Here is a 23,887-nt window from a genome sequence, read left to right as displayed (position 1 = left end):
CATAAACAAAGTTAAGATCGATGCAGTAGATTTTTTTTTTCCCCCCCTCATGTCACATGCCATGGATTTGTGGTAAGATTGTATTTCATATGTAATTATTTCCATTTTGTAGGCTTCCTCATTTGTAAATCTGCCGTTTTCCCCGATTCCAGGTGAGTCCAAAACAATTCACACATTAAATGATTTGTTTACCAGGTTTAATAATGTATCCAGCACAAAAACAGACTCTTGTCGTCCAAATCCCATGTTAGCCTCCGCAGCTGTACCTGTGTCGAAGCATTAAACCTCAGCATACACAAGCTTAATAAACTGTTAGAGCGTACCTGGTAAAACAGCAGAAGCATTTTTTCCATACTAATAATCTGCTTTGATTAAAATAAAAAAGGGGACACCCCGTTAAATACTCTCACATCTTTTTCTCATTAAATAGAAAATGTCCATCCCACTCTTCTGAAATTTTCATTACTCTCATCGTACTTAAAAAAAACAAAAACAAACAGACAAAAGCTTTTACATTAAAAAAGTAGATTTGTTAATCCAAAGCTTACATTGCTGCAGCCTTGCTCCCACTATGCAATACTATAGAACAGAAAGTTTAAAGTCCAGCATCAAAAGGCCACCTCACTCAATTCTTCAATAAAGGCTTCAGTCTGTAATCACTTTACATTGCTTCAGTCAAAACTGAGGCTGCCACTGATCCCAATCCTCCAGGGCAATTATTTATGTTGCAAGCTTTGTCCATTAGAGGGCAGCATTGTCTTATTATTCAGACTTTCAACTTGTTGCTTGTCCAGTAAAGCCTCGTGAGCCCTGGAGAAAAGGCATCATATTTTCTTCTTCGGAACGCTGTACGTCACAAAACATTTTCATGGAGTGCTTGGCACAAAGTATGAAATGCCGAGTTGCCCACAGAGTAAATCACTGCCAGGCATCTCACCAATCTGTGCCCGTGTCAAAATATTGCTCCTTAACACACACAAATCAGATTTTACCAAGAAAACTTCTGTATTTGAAACACTTCAGATCTGATTCTGTATCAGTGAAAAGGTGAGACTTCTTAATTGCCACATTTATCCACTTATTTCTGTCCTCTCTCAACAGCATCTGCCATGTTGTCTTCAGACACGGGAAGTGACGTAGAGAGAGCGAAGTCGTTGAGCCAGGGTGGTCTCCAGCTCCTCCACAAGTGAGTCACCCCGGCTGTGCGTCAGCGTAGAAGTGGAGTTGTTTCCTTGTCGGGCCCCCGGGGGTCCCAACAGCAAGCTCCTAAAACTCTCTCTTTCCAGCAGGGCAGGCATCTGCTGCAAGAAGTAACCTTCACACAACGAGCTCAGCTCCACCGAACCATTAACCTGACAGAAGAAAGGACAGTGAAATGACCAAATTTTATAAACCTAATTTATGTAAACCTAAATGATCAAAACAACTTTTATATCAACGTCATATTTTCATGCCTGAAATAGCACTGATGTATACATATGTACTGCACTCACAGTAGTGCAATCCAAGTCTACCAGTAATTGTTACCTTAGCAGTTTTGTAGATGCTGACTGCATTATCTAGGCTGATATGTTGAGAGCAGATGAGTTCACAATGTCTCTGTAGCGCCCCCAACTGGAACAAACTAGCAGCTGACAACAGCTGCAGGAGAAAACATGACCACTTTAATGGAGGAAAAATAATGTCATGCATCCTTTCATTCTGTTTGCATACAAGCAATATTTAACTTTGTGTAACATGTATTTGGAATTTTCCTTTGTTTTCAGTTCAAGAAGCTACGAATTGTTGATAAAAACTAATGAAAAAATGAAGAGAAAACGATTTTTAAATTGATAAATGCACAAAAACACAGGACATATTTGAAAGCCCAGCTTGTGTACTTGTGATAAGGGTACTATATTTCAAAATCAAAGTAACAGCTTCATGCTTAGAAAGGATTGGCCAGACGGGACGATTGAGCTCAATTGTTGCTATGAACACAAACTTGTCTATGTCAAGCTTGTAGCTAAACTCAAATAAAAAAAAGAACAATCTCCACTGTCAGCAAGAATGAGTAATTCATGTGAAGATGTAGAACTAAAGCTGGGATTTCTAAGATACCAACCCTGAGACAGATTAATGCGATTAACAATTCTTACCTCTAGTAAGTCAGACACCTTCTTTTTCAGTGACTCAGTTCCTCCACAATACAGGTATGACATCATCATCTGTACAGAGGTTAGAGGTTTCTTTATGAGCAATTTGATCTAAATAATGTCTGTTTTGTCATATGCAACACATCTAAATAGGGAATGTGTTTCTTACCTGAAATATGTTGTACTTGACATCGCTGATCTCAATCTCCTTATCGGAGCTTCCATCTGATCCATATGATGCCAGCAAAGACTTGAATCTAGAGCAAAATAAAACCCTTTAAGTAAGGTCTTATCAAAAGCCTTAAAATGCACTCTTGTACCTTTCTGCACTCACCGGTCAGAGGCAGTAACCAGAAGCACTCTGTGTGCGTAGAATGGTTTTCCCTCAACCACAAATGTCACATCTGACATCTCTTGGTTATTCAGAAAGTGTGGGTCTGTAGAAAAACATCAGCACATGCATAAAACCCATAACGTTCTAGTAACAGCAGAGTCATTCTGTACACATTACTGCTGATAAGATTACCAAAAAAATATCAGACACTTTTACTAACTAATATTCATGAAAAAAAATCTAATTTACAGCCCAAGTGTTACATTTGTGTTGTTTTAGGGTTTGTATCACTGTATAAGGAATCTGTTGACAGTGACTTTAGGCTTAAGAAAACTGTATTTAAGGATTTACTGGTGTTTTAGATGTCAAAATGACTAATTATCACTAGCCAATACTGAAATCGGTGCCAGTAAAAGGCTATCCTCTTGGAACTCTGAGCATGTATATCCATATACTCTAAAGGATCATAGTTTCCTTACCCAACTGTGCTGAAAGAGTTGCCTTCATCTCAGGGATGGCTGGGAGGGGTGCTGGGCCAAAACAGTGACTAAAAATAGCTGCCAACTGCTGTGTAATGGCGTCACTCTGAAGGAAAGTAATAGAACGAGAAGAAGAGAAATGTATAATTAAATCTGTTTAACACTGAAAAAGTGTGAAAATCATACTCATGATCGTGTTTGACTGTACCTTTGTGGTGCGCAAAATATTGAACATAAGGGGCAGGCCTGTGGTGACCAGTTCCTCACAGTAGTCCTCCTCTTTGATTGTGTTAAAGTCTTTGAGGAGGGAGAGGGTGACCCCTGTCCTGGACTGCTGCTGGGCGCAGCGAAGAGATTCCAGCCACACGTGTAGTTTCCATGGCACGCCTGGTTAAATAGAAAGGATTTATTATTTGGTTCTATAAACTGGAAAAGTAGGCACATCCTCTTCTTGCCATTTGAAAAGTACCCATAGCATGCAGCTCCATGGTGACGTCCAGGTAGCCATGCTCGGCGCTGTAGTAGCTGGCCTCTTGGAGAGCCTTCATCCTGGCTTTGCAGAGCCTTGGTATGCCCACTTCTGGCATCGGCAGGGGACCATTGGAAGAGTTAGGAAGAGGGGAAAGATGGACGAAAGGGCAGATCCCAGCCGTCTCATCTTCAACCCCCTCAGCCAGGATCTCCTCCAGAGACAGGACATCGTCTTTGACTTGCTGCGGCTGAGTCAGTAGCTTTCTCAGCACGTTCCTGACAAGATAAATAGGGAGTAGAACGAGGGCAGAAAGAGGGCATGCAAGGAAGGAAACAAGAAAAGAAAGTTAGAAGGTGGAGGATCATTAATATCTGCCAAAATGGCAACACGTACTTCCAATTCTGCAACCCTGGAGTCTCCTCTCTCATTACGTAATCTATCACCCTCACTGAGCAATGTAAAGTGTTGAGTCTACATCGTGTTCACACAGACAGAGTGAACAGGTGGAGAAGTTTACACCACCAGCTGGTCTTCAGAAACAAATTGACTCTGAATAGAATGACACCTTAAACTTTCCTTTCACACTACAAAACCTTCAAGCTCTTCCTAAATCACACGATAAAACGTTTGAATCTATCCTCACAGCACAAACTCTAACTCTAGTCATGTGTAATATAAAGCTGACAGATGCATTATTTCTGTGCTACGTGTGCAAATGTTTACAGCTGGTCTTCCAGTACTAGTTTTCAGACTGGGGGATACATACCTGTGTCCATGTGCAGCAGCATGACTGAAGCAGTTCATGTCCTCATAGAGGGATGATGTAAGGGCGTTTCCACCATGGTTCTTTGATAAGGGGTCAGCGCCTCGTGCCAGTAGCAAACTCACCATCTCATAGTTGCCTGAGAAGCACAAATAGATAAATATTTCCACTTTGTTCATAAACTTGCAGATAATTTATTATCCTTGTGCTTATTTTTTATTCATCTTTATTCCCAAAATGTCAACATTTTTGTTTGTTACTGGTTTAGGCCCATTTTAAACATTTATACACCACAAACATAAATGAAAATTTATCACATTTCATTTGGCATATTTAAACAGCCAACACATTCATTGCAGGCACTATTTACACACTGTCACTGCTGCTATGAAGAGCGTGTGTTTTCTTTACTCAAGCTACATGTTGCTTTCAGATGATCCCACAGAGGAATGCAGGCCACAGACTACTAAACAACCACAAGCGGCACACTGCTGCTGTCACTGCCCCTTCATTTACTCTCTCATTTCCTCATTCCTCCTGCTGAGTCACAAGTTAATCCAAGTGTTACTCTAGGTGGTCCTTGGACCTAACACTCTATTGGTTATTTGTAACTAACAAAGTTATTATTACCGCTTTTAACAAAGGTGATAGACAAGCTGTACAACAAAATCTTTTCCTTTGTCAAACCTTCCACCTGACTTTTCGCCTCTATAATTATACAGTAAGTGGTAATTTAGTGGCCATAACACAGACCCACTGTGAGATGGACACCACTCTAACATCAGCTGTTCCTTGTGTGTTTGCCCACCTGCTGCTGAAGCCAGCTGCAGTGGAGTGTCTGCTGTACTCTCCTGTCCATTGCGGACTGCAGCCCCCTCCACATTGGCTCCTGCATCCAAAAGAAGCTGCAAAGGCACATTACCTCTGTTATATTAAACAATATTTGACATCTTGTAAGGGTCATTGTGACATAAACAAGCAACATGTAGCTTGTTTATGTATGTGTTTCGGACCTGCACCACAGAAATGTGTCCATGCAACACTGCAAAGGTGAGGGCTGCCCAGTGTCGACTATCAGGATGCACAGATGGGTGCTTGGGGGAGCAGGGTGGTACCTGGCAACACAGATTAAATCAGTATTACACACCAAGATCACAAACACACGCACACAGAGAAAACATTACATTCATAAGAGCCTCTTACATGCTTTAATAATGGAAACCTTTCCTGTTTATAGATGTAAAGGGATACAAAATGTGCTTAAATTAAGACAGATTTGACAACATTGGAAATACTTAAGCATATTTACCGCCACGTCAAGGTTGGCCCCAGCATCAATCAGCATCTGGACGAGGGCTTCGTCTCCAGCTGCGCAGGCGTACATCAGAGGGGTCATACCCTGTAATGAAAACAAGAGTAGAAGCAAATGCATGAAGCTTTGAACAAGTTATAACACAAAGCTATGTTTCCATCACTTCTAAGGATATTTCATGGACTTACAGCAATTTCCTTGAGATTTATCGTATTGTATAAGGGGCCTGCTTTGTGTCCCCAAATGAGAGGTGGTTTGCTCGAGCTAACGGCTTACATTTATATCTCCACAACATAAATTAAGTAAAATTTAAATACCTGGTCATCCATACTGTTCACCCCATCTGGTCCCAGTAGATCGATTGCTTGGCCAATAAGATCTGTGCGACCGCAGTTGAGCATCCGAAAACCCAAATCAAGGTGGAACTTATCAGAGGCAGCTTTGGAGTCGAGACGCTTGAAGGAGCTGAAGCAACACTCAGGCCTGAAACAAAATTAAAACTGAATAAATAACCAGTTACCAATTAATTTCTGAGAGCTGATGGCTAATTTATTAGGATCTACTCGGTCGCTTTTCTAAGATGCTTGTTTTATGCACCTTGTGGCTTACATATGTTAATGATGCTTTCTATAGAAAGAAGTAAAGTTAATGAGCCACACAATAGTTAACAAAGATTAATTTACCGCATACAATCATTTGTTAAATACAATGATTAAACGACAGACGTCCAGCTCAAAGAAAACATCAGTCTTAGTTTTTCTTTTCCTGAAATTATTAGTAAGGTTTGTATTTTTATTTTAAGCACTTTCATCCCAGCAGAGCGGGTGAGGTGAATGAGTGTTCTCACTTACTTCAGTTGTCTCGGCTCACAGTCCAATCCCGGAAGGAGAAGCCTCGCCGTCTGTCTGACATCATCGCTGTCCACTAATAAACTCCTGCAATGCTCGGCATGAACTATGGCCACCCTCATCCACTCCATTAAAGGTGGCAGCAACAGAAAAGGCCTATGAGCAAAAAAAGAGAAATCATTCACCTTCTGTTTGCTTTGGTCCAATTATTACTGGTTATGATAATGAGTACCACTCACTGCTAGGTAACAGACATTAGTATTTCCCTGTATGTACACAGAAAGTGACCTTGTAAACCAGTAAATTCAAATCTTTATTGAACGGAGCCAGTAAAAGATGAGGCTCTGTGAAAGACTAGATGACTTTAGTGGGGAGTGTAAACTTAAACACTCATAATTCAGTCACTTTGGGAATTAACTCATAGACTGTCTTCAGCCAGATGACTTACAACATCACCAACCCACATTCATTTCACAGCACGAGTCATCTTTCCTAATCTCAGCTGGCATTCTCGCTGATGTCATCCCTCTAAGGCTCAAGAAACAGATGTTTCTATATGACTAGATCGCCAGAGTTGGGAGTTTGCCTTGTAATCGGAAGGTTGCCGGGTCGAGCCCCGGCTTGGACAGTCTTGGTCGTTGTGTCCTTGGGCAAGACACTTCACCCGTTGCCCACTGGTGGTGGTCAGAGGGCCCGGTGGCGCCAGTGTCCGGCAGCCTCGCCTCTGTCAGTGCGCCCCAGGGTGGCTGTGGCTACAATGTAGCTTACCATCACCAGTGTGTTAATCGGGCAGATGACTGGTTGCGTAAAACCCATTGGGGTCCTTAGGGACTAGTAAAGCGCTATACAAATACAGGCCATTTACCATTTAATCTTTGCGGTCATGTAAAAATACAAGATAGCGGCTACTTATGTTTAACCAAGATCTTCAACAAAAACAGAAAGAATCACCTGAAATTAAAAATTGTGACCTAAAGCTGAAGTAACAGTGTTGTTATTCCTGAAGAAGTATATGTGGGGGGAAAAAAAACCACGAGGACACAACATTTGGTCTGCTGTCATGTTTGTGAACGTGGCACTTTGAAAGTCATTGTTTGATTGCCGTCTTTGCATTTGTCCTTTTATAGTCTAGCTTGTTATCTGTTATCAGTCCCTTCTCGTCTGCGCCTCTCTCCCACCATATGTGAATAGAATGTGTTTGTGAACAATGACAAATTAGCAGGAATGTGACTGCTGTTTGCTTTTGATCATATGAAGCCTCATTTAAGAGCCGTTAATGATTGTTTGAACAACGTCTCTGTGTTATTAGACTGCCTTTCTCATGCTGAGACATTGATTTTTATCAGTGGCCATTCCTTTGTTCTTGGAAAATGAAAGACTTACATAATGAATATCCATGGTAGCAAAAGCATGGGCAGTATACAAGAACACAGCAATGTATTTTGGGATTATAGTTACTGTCAGTAGCACTGCTGTGCCATTTACTCTCCTTACTGTGCTTACTTTAAAAAGCAGTAGGAGGCTTCCTATAGCAAAGAACCTTCTGCACAAGAGCACTCGTTCATCACGGGTTTGTTAATAATGCATATTGCAAAATGGCTCTCCTCCTCACAATTGATGTGGAGCTTTTAAAACATGAATCTGATATAACATAAATTGAACAAACAGCTGCATCCCAACTTAGGGAGGAGGGAGGAGGGAGGAGCTTCTGCTGTCACCCAGGCGTGACAGTTAACAAGCAGACAAGGGGATCAAGGGGAGGAGGGATGATTAAGTGTGACTGGTAGGTGCATATAATGAAGGTTTTAAGTGTTTGGGAGATAGCAGGTGGGGTATGTCGAAATGAAGACGGGGGTTGGGCGGTAGTCTGTGGGTAGTTCAGAGGGTGCAGAGTGATAAGAATGTCACGTTTCTGAGGATGGGCTCAATGGGCTTGGGAATCAATGTTTATTTCTCCCTTAATGGCCTCCACTCAACACAAATTGGGCTGTGTGAGTGTGTCTGTTCATTTGTGTGTGGCTTCCTGAATGTCATAGGTATCCACCCTACTACTTGACTGCACGCCTGCAATCAGACACTAACTAGAGCCAACTTTGCTACAGTTATCCAGATTTTCCCCCTCTGTCCTTCCTTTTGTCAATCAGCCAACAATAAAGGTAGAGTTTTTCTATTAATAATGGACAATAGTGTTTGACAAGATATTTAGCTGCATTCTTATACCAATTAGCCAGACATGTACTGCTGACAGATGCACACTTATAATGTCCCATCCTATCTCTCCTATAGGACCAATCTCCTTTTTTTTTTTTTAACATATGCCTTCCTTTTGACCCTCGTACGTGTCCGGGTTATGTCCCTCAGCCTGAAACGCAAATTTTAGCTTCATCAGAGTCTCTGCAACATCAAAAGCCACAGAGCCTGTTAAGACCGAAACCAGATAGTGCCTCTGGCTAGCTTACTGACCTCTCATACTAAGGCTTCATACAGAGAACAGCAGGATATAGAAACACCAACATACACAAACTCTCCAACACGTGAGCATGTAAACGTTAGCTTTGATTCATGGTGCGTTGCTTACCACCATCTGGTAGGTCATAAAGACAGTGAGCTCAAATCATGGTCAGGTGTGTTCGAACGCTGACCTGTCCAAAATGAAAAGCAAAGGCTTTTCTACCTAGGAGGCAAAAATCACACACGCTACACTGGCCCCATGTGTCTTATAAAACCTATAACCCGAAAGGAACTTAAATCAGCTTTTAAAGCGGACCTCATCACAATTTGCCAAAGGGTCAAGGTTAACCACTGATCTTGTTTCAGATTGCAATCGTAAAGGCTCAGATATGAATGGAGACATAACCATAGCTGATGTAAATGCAGTTAGAAGTAAGCTCCATTATTAAAATAATCTCTTTTCCTTGAGGAAGCAGAGGAGTAGGGGGTCTGTTTAGAAGAATGTTGGAAGTGCTGCTTTTTAGTGAAGTTGCAATAATAGTAAAAAACAAAAAAAAAGTTAATTGTTTTTGATCAACTTTTTTCTGTATGTTTAAATAGTGGAGTGTGAAAATAAGACAATAATATCTGCCCTCCCACGCTTTAAGCGCCCTCTTACTCCAAAACAAGATTATTACTCACAACTAAGCACCAGCTTTAAGAGGATCAAAACAAAGAGGGTTTCTCTTGTACTCTCAAGGATTCGGCAATAAGGCTCTCACCAGGCTCCCTCTAATGTCTGACGATGTGGCCCACACAGATCTGGTGGTTTTGGGTTTCCACCAAAGGTTTTACACAGCTCTTAATAGAGGCTGAGCCAGATAGAGGGAGAGGCCCACTGAAGGAGAGAAGCCTGTATCATTACCAGGCACTCGTATTGTAATCACTACCAGGTTTTCACACCACCTGAGTGTGTTCTCTAACATTCACAGACACGCAGTCACAAAGAGATAGGAATATGAACATAGGCAAACCTGTGTGCAGCAGCTGTCAAGAAAGAAAAAAAGCATAAAGTATGATGGGATGCCAAACTGTTTTATCCTGGACACATAAACTAGGCTGATATACATCCAGCATTAAAAACATCTGAGGATTTATAACAACAGCCAGGTGAAAGAAAAAGGTGTATATTTGCTGTTGTGTTCACTTTGAAGCTAACGGGGACTTTGTCTCACATGCACTTTGTCTGCTTTTTATTAAATGCACAGGAGGCAGCTGGGTTTATTTCCATACAAACGTGTAATGAAGGGAAGACAAGGTGGATATTTTTGGTGATTTCACTGTGAAAACATTCATGTAACTATGATCACCTGACAGATGCTATGCCTTCATCATAATCCTAACATGTGATTTTCATTATCAGCATTAAAGGGCAAAATCTCGTCAACAACATTAACTGATTTACTGCTGCAAACTGAACACTCACACCTTAGTGGGAGCGCCAGCACGTTTATATATGCTTATGTTACCTTTAGACATGCCTGTATAAATCAGTATAAAAAATGTAATTAAGCCGCGAACACCTATTGCTGCCAGTTTTTACATTTCTGGCACAAAAACATAATTGAAGATTTCTTTCTGAGAGCAGACCTCATGTGTGTTGGCAGGCACAACTACTTTTGTCATGTTACCTTAACCGAAGGCACATAATCCATCACATTTATCTGAAGTGCTGAATATCACAGTATCAGAACTGCAAACCACTGTGAACAACAGTGATGTAATGCAATGTTTTCGAACGTTTTATCACATTTTTGGAGAATAGAGACATGACTCGGTTGAGTGTTACTCAACAGTTACTTCTGTAGAAAGCGAAGGGGTTGGTATGGAAGGTTTGTAGATAAAGCCACAACTTTTAAATAAAAAACAAGTGGAATGTGCTGCACTGTGTCCAGACTGAGCAAACATTTTCATTCCAAGAAACAACAGGAAATAAAGGGAACACAAAAACTGCCAGACTTTCTCAATGCAACTAAGGAAGATTGAGCAGACCCTAACAAAATTACAGACTATTTCCACCTCTTAAAATTCTTTTAAACACCAGTCTTCAGCCTAATTTACACTCTAAAGGTGCAAGTCACCCTTCTATCGCACTACTGCTGACACCTAGAAGCCTTTTCTTGCTTGTAATTCAACAACAGAAAGTTAACACTTAAATGAACAAAGGCTAATGGGATTAGGAAAAGGATGAAAGTGAAGTGTTGCCTGCAAAAAGCTTTTCACTTCATTGAGAACCCATTTGTTCATTTTTGAAGGTTTCAATTTGGGTTTGTTTATTTGCAGTGGCTACACTTCTGGCATTGACTGTATTTTGGTCAGCTTCATGAATCAAACCGAATCATTTGAAATTACAAATGTATTTAGGGAGATAAGCATCAAATGGATAAAAGGGCAAATCAGGAGTACCACTTATTTTCTGTGAAAGGGGGGGGTCGAAAACAAAATGGAACAGGGTCAATGATTAAGATTAGATCTGTAATTTCACCGCCTATTTTGCACCCAGAGAGGGAGCATCTAAACTGCTTGTGTCCAGTCATGCATTATTCCCACCTCTCTTTGCTAAGTGCCATGCGTGGGGGATCCAGATTGGGATTCTCCATGGACTCCATTTGTGGGCAACGCAGGAAGTAGTAAAGGGTGTGGAGGGCGTCAGGCGACCAGGACACAGGCTGTTGAGGACGGGCGTGGCGGGCAGGGCTCAGCCCTGAACGTACTGAGCTTAGGCGCTGCATGTGGTGCATTGCACGGGACACCAAGTCACCTGGAACCACAGAAACATTAATAGTTAACAAGTCATATGTAATTTAAAAAACTGAAGGTTAAAAATGATTTTCCTGATTCTGTAGTGCAGTATGAAAAATCAGTTTATGGACATAAATGAGTGGCATATTCAAAACTGTTTACATTAAAAGCCCCATGGGCTCTCAGTCAAACTGGATTCCCCCCTCCAACCATGTCTCTAGTGGTATTTGTCATTAGCAAAGCCAGACGACCAGTCTAAATAGCCATTCACCCATGATCAAGGCTCTACTGAACTGTTCATGTAGTAGCAGAGTAGTTAAAAACCCTCTACCGTGAAAGTTATGCGTCAGTCACGTGATAATAGCAATGCTAACATTAAGTCTTTTCAGAAAGTAGAATATAGCGATTTGACAGCGAACACTTAAATGAAAGCTGTTTGTATAATGGTGCTCATCAGATGATTCATCAGTTTATACTCTAGCAGTGAACTATGCGCAACTGAATAAAAGTACATTTTGCTTAAAATATGTTCAGTGTGATATGCAAAAATTCTTAAAAAAAAAAAAAGAGAGAGAGAGAGCCAGACCGACAGGAAAAGAGATCTTAGGCATTAAAGAAAGTGTAAAGTGGACAGTCGTCACAGGGACAGGGAAATGGAGGAGGGGCAGGGAGAGGCGGTGTGAACGAGGGAGCCCAGGATGAACTTGGGATCTTGTAACACTCATTTAGCATAATTACCCCCGGGTAAAAAGACAGCACATCAGCTAAGGGTGAAGAATTCAACAGTGCGAGTGTGTTTGTGTGTCAGCATTAAGAGGTTTGGGGTACTTCTAGGGGATTAGGCTGGGTAACCCTCCCAAAACAGACCCCACTTAAAGCTGAAGGGCCCCCTTTGTGATAACCACCACCAGCAGTTGCTCCAGGAGGTCTCGTAGGAATCATTGGCCATGATGGAGAGCCTCTCCTTTCCAGAATATATTGTGCCTTGAAGCAAAACTGAGCTCCGGGGGTTAGATGCCTATGAATAACTTCACTCTTAGATTACAGATATATTGGAGTCTTTGTGAAAGCTGCATTTTCCCATAGCCAGTGTGTTTATTATGCTGCTTCCCCTACAATTTTGGCCATATAGTTGAAATGTGCTGTAGCCTACTATCAGTTATCCACCATGTTTGTGTATGGTGTGTGTTTGTGTGTCTGGCCAAGTCCAGTTGAGTGATCAAGTAAAGCCGGGCAGCTTGGTACAGATGCTCCTGTGTCTGCCTGGTGTCTTGGGCTAGGATCAGAGTGCCAAACCCACCGTGTTTTTGCGGCGTGTATGTGAATTAGCGGACACAAGCCTGTGTGTGTTTCTAGGTGTGAATTGGTCTGGATATCAGCCCTGCCCAGAACAGCACAAATTCACCCCACCAGAGAGATGTTGCACAAAGAGACTACTGAGAGAAAGAGAGTGTCTTTGTCTGAGTGCATGTGTATACTTTCTTAATGCCTCACTAACTTCAGCGGTGTATGAACCGTGGCCTTGTGCTTTAGGAACAAACAGCAAAGTGTTAGCTCATTTAGAGAAGGAAATGTATCCCTGCTCCGTCCAACTCTAATATCCACGTTTCCTCTGTGCATGCCCCAAAACTCTCCATCTTCACCTCTCTACCTCTCCATCATTTCCTCCTGACTCTCCACACCTCTAAACCCACTCGCTCCTTAAATTGAATCCTCTGCCTTACAAACTTCCATCTCTCAAACTAACTCTATTCCTGTTTTTATCTTACTTGTTATTCCTACCCCTCATTGCTGCCAACTCCCTCGCAGCCTGCAGTTTCAACAGACCACACGTACTGTAGAGTACAGTAAAGCTGTGTGCCTGCATGACTCTGTGTTTACCATCCACGATGCGTATGAATGTCTAGAGCTGTCTATGTTTAAACAAAGAATCCGTCCAATCATTCAAGGTCTAATACCTAATGGACAAATAAGTACCAGGCTTTTCAGCGGCTTTATACTTTGTATTACTACATCAATCCAAAGGAAAACATCAGAAGAAAAGACGGATGCAATTGTATTCAGACTGACAGCAGGCTCTAATAAAGTCAATAAAGTCTGAGGCATGCTGACACAGTCCAAGTGTTGCATTGTGGACCAACTTCACTGAAAAAAAGACTGTGTACTGCTTTGCAAACAAATTACAGATGACAAATGTACAATCTGAGGCACTGTGACTTTATTCTCCAGAGCTCCATGTGTAGATAAACTGATCCGCTGTTTATTTTTAGAAGAGCCGGCATTAGATGACTTGCAGATTCAGGCACACAATGAGACTCGGGACAGAAAGTGATAATTATATGTTATCTTTGCTGCCTACTTTGCTGTCTGAACTATTATTTTCTGTTGAATTAGAAAATAAAAGGTTATGTGTCTTTAAGAGAAGAGCAAGAAAAAAGCATTTGTGGTCAAGCACCAACATTTTTTTAAAGTCAGGACATTTTATTATTTCTGGGAACTGGTACTTGTCTTTTCTGGCAAGGATACTGTGTAGCTTCACAGCTCAGAGGAATTTAATCAATTAAAACATAATGTGAAAAAATGCTTCTAATCAGGACCACAAACACTATTTACAATATGTATACTCACTGAGTTCAGAGATGCTGCCTACACAGGTAGCCAGCAGTGACTGTTCCAGTGTCCTCAGCTCCAGCTGGGCATAAGCATCCTCCCTGCTGTCCACAGACGACTGTTGGTTCTCTGTGTAGGGACTGAAATGGGCTGGGAGGGACAAAACACCTACAGGCACAGAAGCAAAAAGGAACAGATATGATATGATATGATATGAATCATTTAAATCAACGTCCATAACTTCTGAAATATCCATCAGGACTGCTGTTGTAGAAATCCCTACACGACCGGTATTTGCTCACTGCAGCCGTCGTAATCCTTATAACATGTAATCCACACCACTGAGGGCAACCAAACACACAAGGGAATCTGAGCCTTGCTCTCAGCACATTCAGGAAAGTAAACAGAGCACATAGTGACATGAGGCTAATGCAAACAAAACCAATCAAAACTGTTTTAGACACATGTTGAGTAAAACCAAAACAAAGTTATGAATTTTGTGTTATTCCAAATACTTGCCTTTAACATTACTAACATGTGATTATTTTAACACCGCAGAAAAGACATATGTTGTATGTCTGTAAAGGAATAAGGGTTGCAAAGTTAGTAGATGCATGATGGTTGAGGCTGATTTGTCTGATGTATGAAGGAACAGTAAGTGAGACAGAGGTATACTGGTAGATAAGGATAAAAAATTATGGTAGCACAGACAGCAACCTTCATTATAACCCAGGGGTAGGCAACTCCAGGCCTCGAGTGCCGGTGTCCTGCAGGTTTTAGATCGCACCCTGGGTTAACACACCTGAATCAAATGATTAGTTCATTACCAGGCCTCTGGAGAACTTCAGAAATGCTGAGGAGTCATTTAGCCCTTTAAATCAGCTGTGATGGATCATGGACACATCTAAAACCTGCAGCACTCGAGGCTTGGAGTTGCCTACCCCTGTTATAACCCATACAGCGGACGTGCTTAGCAGCACTTGCTAAATACATCCTTTATAGTTTTAGATTTTATCATGCAAAAAGAGGAAGTGAAAAAAACAACTAATCGGGAAACATCTTAATTGAAATACATAAGCAAACATTATAACATGGTTGTTTCCAGCACATTAAAATAATACAATTTCACGAGTTGTGAGACAAAATTCATAATTGTACTAAATTATGAGGCACAGCTACTGATGAAACTATGGCCAATCATGAACACATTTGGCATTTCCTCTTTGAATAAACACTCAGCAGACCCAGTTAGTCCAACCCAACCATCTCCGACAGTTTGAATATGTAATGTTACAACAACAAAAAACCCTGGTTGTCAGATGAGCAGGCAAGGAGATACAATCATTTCTTGCATAACGACATAATGTCCTGTTCTTTCACTGCTTTAATTGCTGTGTTCCAACTAAAATGGATAACAGTAGCGACCAGTCAAAGTAAGAACACAGAGTGGCCTTTTCTGTCTTTCAGAAAAGATCTCCTGGGTAAAGCTCCCAGCTTAATTAGTTTTGCCTGGTTTGTTTTTAGTCTTTTTGGTTGAAAGCCGAGGTAGCTACTGTGCATCTAATTGATCTGAATACAGTTAGCTGCCCAAAAGTTAACCTTTATTTTGGCTTCTGAATATGAAGCAAGCTTTCTGCCAAGCCAGAGGAAATAAGGGGCCGAGGATGAAAAAGAGAAATGGAAAAGAGGAAAGATGATCAGAGCAGGTTTGTGATTTATTTATGAAGCCAGAGGAAAAAAAGCTGCATCATCTTAAACTCTCCCTTCTCTCCCAAAAGGGAAAACATGGGCTACCGTCCCTAAAATGACATTCCCATGTGCTTCCGGCAAGTGCTGCGTTCTCACTGGAATCAGAGTGGGGATGTTGAAAGAAAAAAACTGCTGAAACATGTTGAAAAAAAATCCCATCATCTTACACTACAGCCTCTTCTTTTTAGTGATACATGCCAGCAAGAGATAACGATACTTTTACTGCTGACAGAATCAAGGAAGGCAAAGGAGGAATGTTGAAAGAACACCAAGGGAAACCACACATACATTTTTGGATATATACTTTTGTTTTAAAGCCTTCAGATACACCAAAATGCCTGGGTATAATATATTCAGTATATTTCATATTTTTGAAATGATGTAAACACATATGAAAAATATGGCAGGCTTCATACTTACAATCTTGTTTCTGGTCTTTCATATAAGTATAGACAAGAGGCAACAGAGGCCTTTGAAAGTGACACACAACTACCACAAGCCATCTTTGGAGGTAAACTGTTGGAAGAATAAGATAGGGGCATTGTATCAAGATGTCCTTTCTCTCATATAGCACCTAACTGAAGATAATCCACTTCAAAGGGCTTCGCACTACAGGAAACACTTTGTTTGGTTTAAGTGATGGTTCTGCCTGCATGGAGCGTGCAAGACAAACAAGAAACATTGCTCTCTGTGAATTCACTGGACAATTACTTGTGTCTCACATATCAACACAATTAAAGATTACAGGGTAAAGGGTTAAGGTTATAGGGTGTTCAGTGTCTGATCTGACTGCATCTGACATTTGCTTTTCCATCAACTAATGTCTAGAAATGTTGAAGGGTGCAGTGAATGTGTGAAAACCATGTAGCGGTCAGCGCCAATGGGTGGAGTTCATCAAAGACTAAATAACTTTGACATGTGATCATGACTGATTCTAAATATGCTGCCTCATTGATAGAGTCATGTGCCAGAGTCACAGTGTGTTTCAGTAAGTACTGTATTGCACTGAGTCTCTGCCCAAACAGGTTAGCAGGATTTGTTCTTATTATACTGCATGATTTATGACTGAGACGAGTCCCCCGCCCAGACAGTAGCAGTCACCTCAGTGCAATTTGTAATCAGGGGGACCTGACAGCTTGAATATCTAAAGGTGTTAGCACTGGATTACTCAACACAGGGTACATGATACACTGACTTCTGCCAAAGGGGAAATCTAGTCTCTCTCTCTCGTACTTTCTCTGCACCATCTGACTCGTATTATATGTGCTGACTCCCCATTCCAACACAATAGAAACGGCTGGCTGTGGCAGACTACTACTGCTACATGCCACACAAACAAATTATACACAAGCTCCAACTCATTCCTAATCACGGATGAGCACAAACACACCAATACACTGTCATCTGTCCAGATAAAAGAATGCAAATGTGCATCATGTGCAACGTCAGCTGTGATTTTATATAGAAAGGCCTCATGGGAATTTGGGGGGGTTTCTACAGTATTCTACAAAGGCCTTTGGCAATCTTTCCAAGGAAAGTTGAGGGAAGTTTGTTAAAACCCATGCTGCATACATGTGAGACAGGAGTCTGATGATTTCAGTTTCTCTTCCTCTGTAGATGGAATACACCTCAGGTGCTTTACTGTGTGTACACAGTCATGCTTTGTGGACACTATAGCCACAGTGGCCTCAAAGTCAGAGTAGTATGCTGTTTGTCATGTGCAATCAGAAGAACTCATTCAAATATAGCTTAGTTCAAGCTGTAAAAGCAATTTTGAAAGATCTGTCTTGTTACTGTGGGTGAGTAAAAATATGAATATGAAGGTGCAAGACTTGTCTTTAGAAACGAGCAGTGCTATAAAAGTTAACAGTTATTTTGACTCCCTGTAGTTGGATTTATTAACAAAAAAGTCAAATTGATGTTATTTCTTTCCTCAAAACCTTAACTTAAAAAGAGAAACCCATTACTAACATCGACCTGGTTTCAGTTGTGAAGCGTACCAGCCTCAAACTGAAAAACTGAAGCTCTTTAAACACGATGCTTGTTGACCTTTCAAGAATATTAAGCCTATATTAGCATGTTGCAAGAAGATCTGAAGCAGAATCTTTAAAAATGTTAACACAGCTTCAATTTATTCTGTAATATTTCAAAGCTGTGGCAAATGGTTAAAACCACTTAGTGTTTCTCACAGTCCCACCCCGTTGCTTGCCTCACCCTGAACCCGAGCCTGCGTCATTTGGGCCTGATGTAGGTCTGAAAGCCAACCAGGGCCTGTCTCCACCACCACTAAATAATATGAGTACCAGCAGCTCCAGTACTATGTGAATTATTTTTCTCTGGGAGAAGCAGAGGATAAGATGATAGGATGAGGGCAGGGAGGAAAGGGACTTAGGTCGCAGAGCTTTATAGGAAGACAAATGAGTCATGTAGAAAAAAAAAAAAAAAAGAATATAACTGAAGAGGAACTGGGGGAAAGGCAGGAATATCTGAGACTATGAAGAGAGCGAGGCACGGGAAGAGAAGTGACACAAGGGATTCATTCTTTTGTGGTCATTATGGTTCCATTTCTGAGGCTGACCTTGCAAATGTCATGTGGGGAATCTCGGCAACAAATCAAAGCTGAAACTTACCACAAAGCCTATGGCAGTTCCCAGCCCATCTCAACCATCTCTCAGGAGCGTTACTGCTGCTCCTAGCTTAGCCAAGCTATCACTCACGACTATGTTTGACATGCTGTCGAAAGAAGGTCAGAACAATCCAACAACTAACTTTTTGGTGTGCAGAAAGTTTTTTGAATGTAGTCCAGGGAGCCTGTCACTCCATGTGTCTTTATAAGTGGTGTTACATGGTTTCAGTTTCAAAATTGAAAAACTAAAGTATAAACTGCAATCTGCAAGGACAATATGCCAAAAACTCTGACGGAAGAGCTGATGAAAGTTGATGCATCCTTGCCTTCCTTCTTGTGCCTCGACCCTCACTCTGTTACTCTTGTGTTATCTCTCAGTGCAACAGTTTGTTCTACTTGAATAACTTGTTCAGCAGAAATGCTTTGTAGCAATATTAATAGGCTGGATATCTAGACTCTGGAGGACATTACTGCTTCTCATATCACCGTCCTTGGGAACTTACCTATTCAGAGCATGTTAGGCATGCCAGGCTTTCAGACTGCATTTTAAACTCTCAGAAAATAACTGTCATACATAACAAGGCAAGAACATCTGTGTGATTTTTAGATTTTAACTTTTCGGTTTAACTTCTTCTTCCCACTGGCAAAAAATACATTCTTTGACCATAATTGGTCTGTGTGTGTTAATCTGTTTTGTCTACTGTAAAGAGAGCGTGTGAAAGACACAATACATTGCTGCATATTCTCACTGAGCTGATAGAAAACTTGAGACTTCTCACACACAGCATGCACGCGCACACACACACACACACACACACACACACACACACACACACACACGTAAACACCTGCCTCTCCTCCTTTAACAGCCTCTTCATTCATTACAGGGTGGATGGATCAGAGAGTCAAGGAAAGGGGGCTTCAAAGACACTTCCCCTGGCAAAGAAGGAGCTCTGACTCTGGTTTAGGAGGCTATAGACTTGTCCCTTTGTGGAGACTGGAATGTGGACAATCACACAATAGTACAGTGTTTGAAAGAGCTGTCTTTGGGCGTATATCACTCCCACCGTCTCTTGTCTTTGACACCACAAACGACCACACTCGTGCTTCATTCCTCTCCAGTGGAATCCATTGGCCAGATGTGATCCTTCACTCATAGACCTGACCTCTTGTTTTCCATATGTAAAGGCTCCAAAACACCTGTTTTTCCACACTTCCAACGTCACCCGCACAGCCCCATTCTTTTGTTTCTTGGCATTCCGTCTTTAACATGGCATTGACCGGGATTTGAGAGAGAGAATAACTGTAAAACTGATGACACAATTTTATTACTGTATATGTGTATATCTCTGTTGAATCACCATGATTAGTTTTGGTCAGCTCCACTGACTACAGTACACAGTGTTAAAAATATACATGGATTTTCTAGCCCTGGCAAACCCTCCTAATGATCTTATCTAAACAGATTTTTTTTGTAGGACAAAGAACCATTCAGAAACTTGAAGTGGGTATTAATATTTGGGCTTAAAATAATCTAGCATTTGACAAGTTAGCATACAAGTTTGTACAACCTATGTGGAGCATGGACAGAGAAGCATTCATAAGTCGAAGCTGCTGACATTTAAAATCTTAGTATTCACTAAAGTGACCATACACTGCAGTATTTGTGTTCAAATCGTTATGGTTCTGAATTAAAAGGCAACAGAAGCTAAGCCTCTCTTTCATACGCAGTCATGCACACACCCAGTCACACACCTTTCAGCCTGAAAAATCACAGACCTTGGTAGACAAGTGAAGTGAGGTCTGGCCAACATCCCTCTGACACCTTTGGCAACCCCTGGCTTTAGGGGGGCACAGGTCAGAGGTGGTCTTCAGCTGGGGCTAAAAAGGGAAGTAACCTTATCAGCTGTGTAAATGTAGCGTCCTGAAGTCACTGACTGAGAACAATTACAGAACACACTAAGATACAAAGTTACGTGAGAAACTATTTTCTTTACTAGAAAGATATGTAGGGTAATAATGGGCTACTCCTGTCCTCCAACTGCTCCCTTAGAACTGGCTTAAAAGTAAGTGAGTAAAACTAAGATCGGAAAACAAGCATTTAAAAGTGTGACATGTAATTGCAATGCCTGTGCTGAAAGTCTAATTTCTGCATTGTTCCACTGTCAGAAGTCAAGCCAAAAACCCAGAATGGAAAGCCACAAAGATTAGATCTGAACCTCCATGTAGGGACTACTAACGTGAACAGAATGTCTGAACTTAAGGTTTTAGGTCTTACTATTTGAACATCAACAGATATTTTTTAAAAGTGTTACTTCAACCATGAACTGTGCTGCTCATTTGTAAACTTCAACAAGATGGATAAAAGATCTAACATCTAGACATGCTCAAAGCCATGCTGACAAGCCAAATTAAGTGGTTCCATCAGTGCAACAATATGACCATTGAGCTGTAAATAGGGACGGGTATCGTTTAGGTTTTATCCGATACCGGTGCCAAATCGGTACTTTTGAAACGGTGCCGGTGCTCAAACCGGTGCTTAAAGAATGGAGAACACAAAATTGGTCCAAAAACCTCTCATGTTCAGCTGTTTTTTGTAAAAAGATAACAATGTTAGCCTTTTCTGCAGCTATGGGGCATATATGGTATCACTCTTGGCTGGAAGCAGTGCTTAAACAATGGAAAAAACACAAACTTTGTCCTAAACCTCTCATGTTTAACTGTTTTCCACTTTTTCTTTGGTCATTTTAGCCTTTTTAGCCAGGGTGAAGGGAGTATCTGCCATCAAACAAGAGGACAGCATGTAGCTATGATGATGTTTGCTAGTTCACCTTACATGCATTAATGTAATAACGTGGTTAGCCTACTCAACGTAAATTAGCTACTCACGCAGAGAAGAACGGCTGCTGCCACCATCATCCGTCATCATTTCTGCTACACTGGCAGGGCTAGGGGCCAGGACTCTCCTCTTCGTGTTTTTGGGGGATGTTGCATAACAGGCAACCCACCCGCAGTAGATGTGCACGGTGTGAGGTCTCGCAGCAAGCTATCAAATACGGCGCATTTCTGGGCTTTAAAAAAAAACCCGCTATGCGTCGCCAGGTGTTTCATCGGATTTGAGGTGTTACCTCCTTTGACAGTATCACAGTATCAGCTTAAAGCACTTGTTGCAGGCTGCTGAGTTTGTATATTTTGCTATGAAGTACAGCCAGACTTTTGACCGCTTCGCCTTGGGCATTTTAATCTGTAGCTCTGCTCTAACAGAACGTACGTACCTGGCCCCGCCTACTATCCTCGGAAACGTAAAACGATTGGCTAGAATCTAAAGTGTATCACAGCTCAGGAAAAAAAAGCACCGAAATAAAGCACCGAAATGTGCTCTGCTTTTCGGTCTGGTTACTACCGTTTATGTCAGAACCGGTGCCATCATGGCACCGGACACCGGTACCCATCCCTAGCTGTAAATATGCTCTGCAGTAGCATACCTACAACCACCCCCAACACACTTTCACTCATATTAGGAGTGGCAGGATTCAGGAGGGCTGGCTTCGGTTTCCCACAGACTTGAAAATATTACATTAAGCTCCACACAACCAGCCCTAATCCTAAACATGACTTCAGCTTTCTCCCCTTATCCTCTGCCTTCCTCTTACCCTCTCTAATCATGTTTTATATTTTACACTCCAGGCTGACTGTGGTGCCTGGGGTGAGCTCGTTTTATTCAGAAATCCCCTTTTCCATATGCTCCATATAGTGTGCAGGAAAGGGACACTATAGCTCTATTATTGGATGACTTGTTTTATAGGGTTCGCTGGCTTGTTGTACAGTACTCAGGCTGTAACTATACAGCACAGGGAAGCTGGTCTTGTTTCTCTAATGACACAGGATGATTGTCATTACACACACATATAAACATAACCTCAAATCCACCCTCTTGTAATCAATGCCCATGAGGTGAAGCCCTTAAACAAAACTACAAAAATAAAACAGGAAAAATAGAGGAGTGCAAGTATAATAGGAGCAGTGTAACTGTGCTTAGGTTTATAGACAAGTTCTCATTATTGTCCTTTTTAAACATCAACAGATCCATCTGCTGAGTGTTGTCTTATGGTCTTAATAAGAGTGGACATTATTGCCTGTAACAGATCAAGGGCTGGCCTTTTAAACAGAGAAACAGTTAACCTCCTCATGGGCTGTAGGCTGGGCAAACACGTACAAATTGTCTACGTGTTTGCATGTGAGTGTGTATTTGCGCTAATTGCTCCCTTTCTGTCTCTGTGATCAGCTCATTTTCTCTCAGCTGGAACTTGAGAGTAGGAACAAAGAGCCAGTCAGCTTGGATGGCAGACAACATGGTCATTGAGCAACGGTCTGAACCTGAACTCGACACTGACTCAACTCTCAGTAGCACATGCTAACAAAAATGAAACAATATTACAACAATCACAATCCTCAAGAGTCCGGTTTATAGGAAAAAAGGAGAAATCAGCTTTACTGTCCAGCTGGCTCTGTGTGTGTGTGTGTGTGTGTGTGTGTGTGTGTGTGTGTGTGTGTGTGTGTGTGTGTGTGTGTGTGTGTGTGTGTGTGTGTGATGGATACTTAAAGCCAGAACTTTGAAGGTTAAATGTGACCAATTCACAGCTTCAGTGATTCATGGTACGTGCATGAATCCACTACCTTAGTTTGAAGTTGATTCACATAAACGCAGTACTTCTGCCACCATTAAATTATCACACTACCCCCAAAATAAACATGAAGATGACGACAGAAATAACCCTCAGCAGCATGAGGCGGTTCGATGCACATGGAACTGTTTAATTATCACTTCAATCCCTCTCTATGTCTAACGCCTTTAAAAAACATTTTGTGACTCACCATTTATTAGACTGAGCTTCTAATTTCTCTCAGCTCGCTAATTTAATTTTTCTTTAAACAAACTAAATTTAGCATTCACAAATTAGTCTGGGCAATATTTAACACAATTTCAAGAGTGGCGTCCACAGACAGTCACACTTTCAAAAGCTTGAGGAGATAAATTCACACACCGTATCTCTCTGAATGTCTGTGTTCAGATATAAACTTTTTTCTACTGCAGCATGGTTCTCATAATCCAAGTAGTGGTTTTGATAGTTAGGCTTTGGAGTCTGATGTTTTCAAAGAATTGGATCCAAATTCCCCCTTGTAAATCTAAAGCAGTTTTCTGCTGATTAACATTCCGGGTTTGCCTAGGCAGAGAGCAAAAGCATGATGCAGTGAGTCAAACTGGGGGCTGGAAACAAGGCTGGTGGGGTGGTGGGTAGATTACGATAAGTACTGTAGGTCCTCTC

At 41.4% G+C, this 23,887-nt stretch overlaps 2 protein-coding genes across 2 annotated transcripts in view; one reads left to right on the top strand and one right to left on the bottom strand.

Annotated features, from left to right (window-relative positions):
* brsk2a (BR serine/threonine kinase 2a) overlaps positions 1-156 on the top strand; it is a 173,533-nt gene extending 173,377 nt beyond the window's left edge. The window contains exon 20 of the mRNA XM_085281736.1: positions 113-156. Within this exon, the coding sequence (XP_085137862.1) occupies positions 113-156 (44 nt within the window). The remainder of the gene's footprint in view (positions 1-112) is intronic.
* Positions 157-180: 24 nt separating this feature from the next.
* The window catches only part of abtb2b (ankyrin repeat and BTB (POZ) domain containing 2b), a 39,570-nt gene continuing 15,863 nt past the window's right edge, over positions 181-23,887 (bottom strand). The window contains exons 2-17 of the mRNA XM_085281733.1: positions 14,204-14,353; positions 11,384-11,594; positions 6,347-6,499; positions 5,813-5,978; positions 5,493-5,582; positions 5,197-5,298; positions 4,992-5,088; positions 4,187-4,322; positions 3,418-3,695; positions 3,157-3,335; positions 2,949-3,054; positions 2,470-2,572; positions 2,305-2,392; positions 2,139-2,207; positions 1,528-1,641; positions 181-1,352 (exon numbers count right to left, since the gene is read on the bottom strand). Coding sequence (XP_085137859.1) covers positions 1,119-1,352; positions 1,528-1,641; positions 2,139-2,207; positions 2,305-2,392; positions 2,470-2,572; positions 2,949-3,054; positions 3,157-3,335; positions 3,418-3,695; positions 4,187-4,322; positions 4,992-5,088; positions 5,197-5,298; positions 5,493-5,582; positions 5,813-5,978; positions 6,347-6,499; positions 11,384-11,594; positions 14,204-14,353 — 2,276 coding nt within the window. The 3' untranslated portion in view covers positions 181-1,118. The remainder of the gene's footprint in view (positions 1,353-1,527; positions 1,642-2,138; positions 2,208-2,304; positions 2,393-2,469; positions 2,573-2,948; positions 3,055-3,156; positions 3,336-3,417; positions 3,696-4,186; positions 4,323-4,991; positions 5,089-5,196; positions 5,299-5,492; positions 5,583-5,812; positions 5,979-6,346; positions 6,500-11,383; positions 11,595-14,203; positions 14,354-23,887) is intronic.

Source organism: Mchenga conophoros, linkage group LG7 (assembly GCF_057382185.1).
Source record: "Mchenga conophoros isolate Kocher_MC1m ecotype Shallow Benthic linkage group LG7, M_conophoros_male_GT1.1, whole genome shotgun sequence".
Classification (NCBI taxonomy): domain Eukaryota; kingdom Metazoa; phylum Chordata; class Actinopteri; order Cichliformes; family Cichlidae; genus Mchenga; species Mchenga conophoros.
Note: the sequence above shows the minus strand (reverse complement) of the source record. Positions and strands in the feature narration are given on the sequence as shown.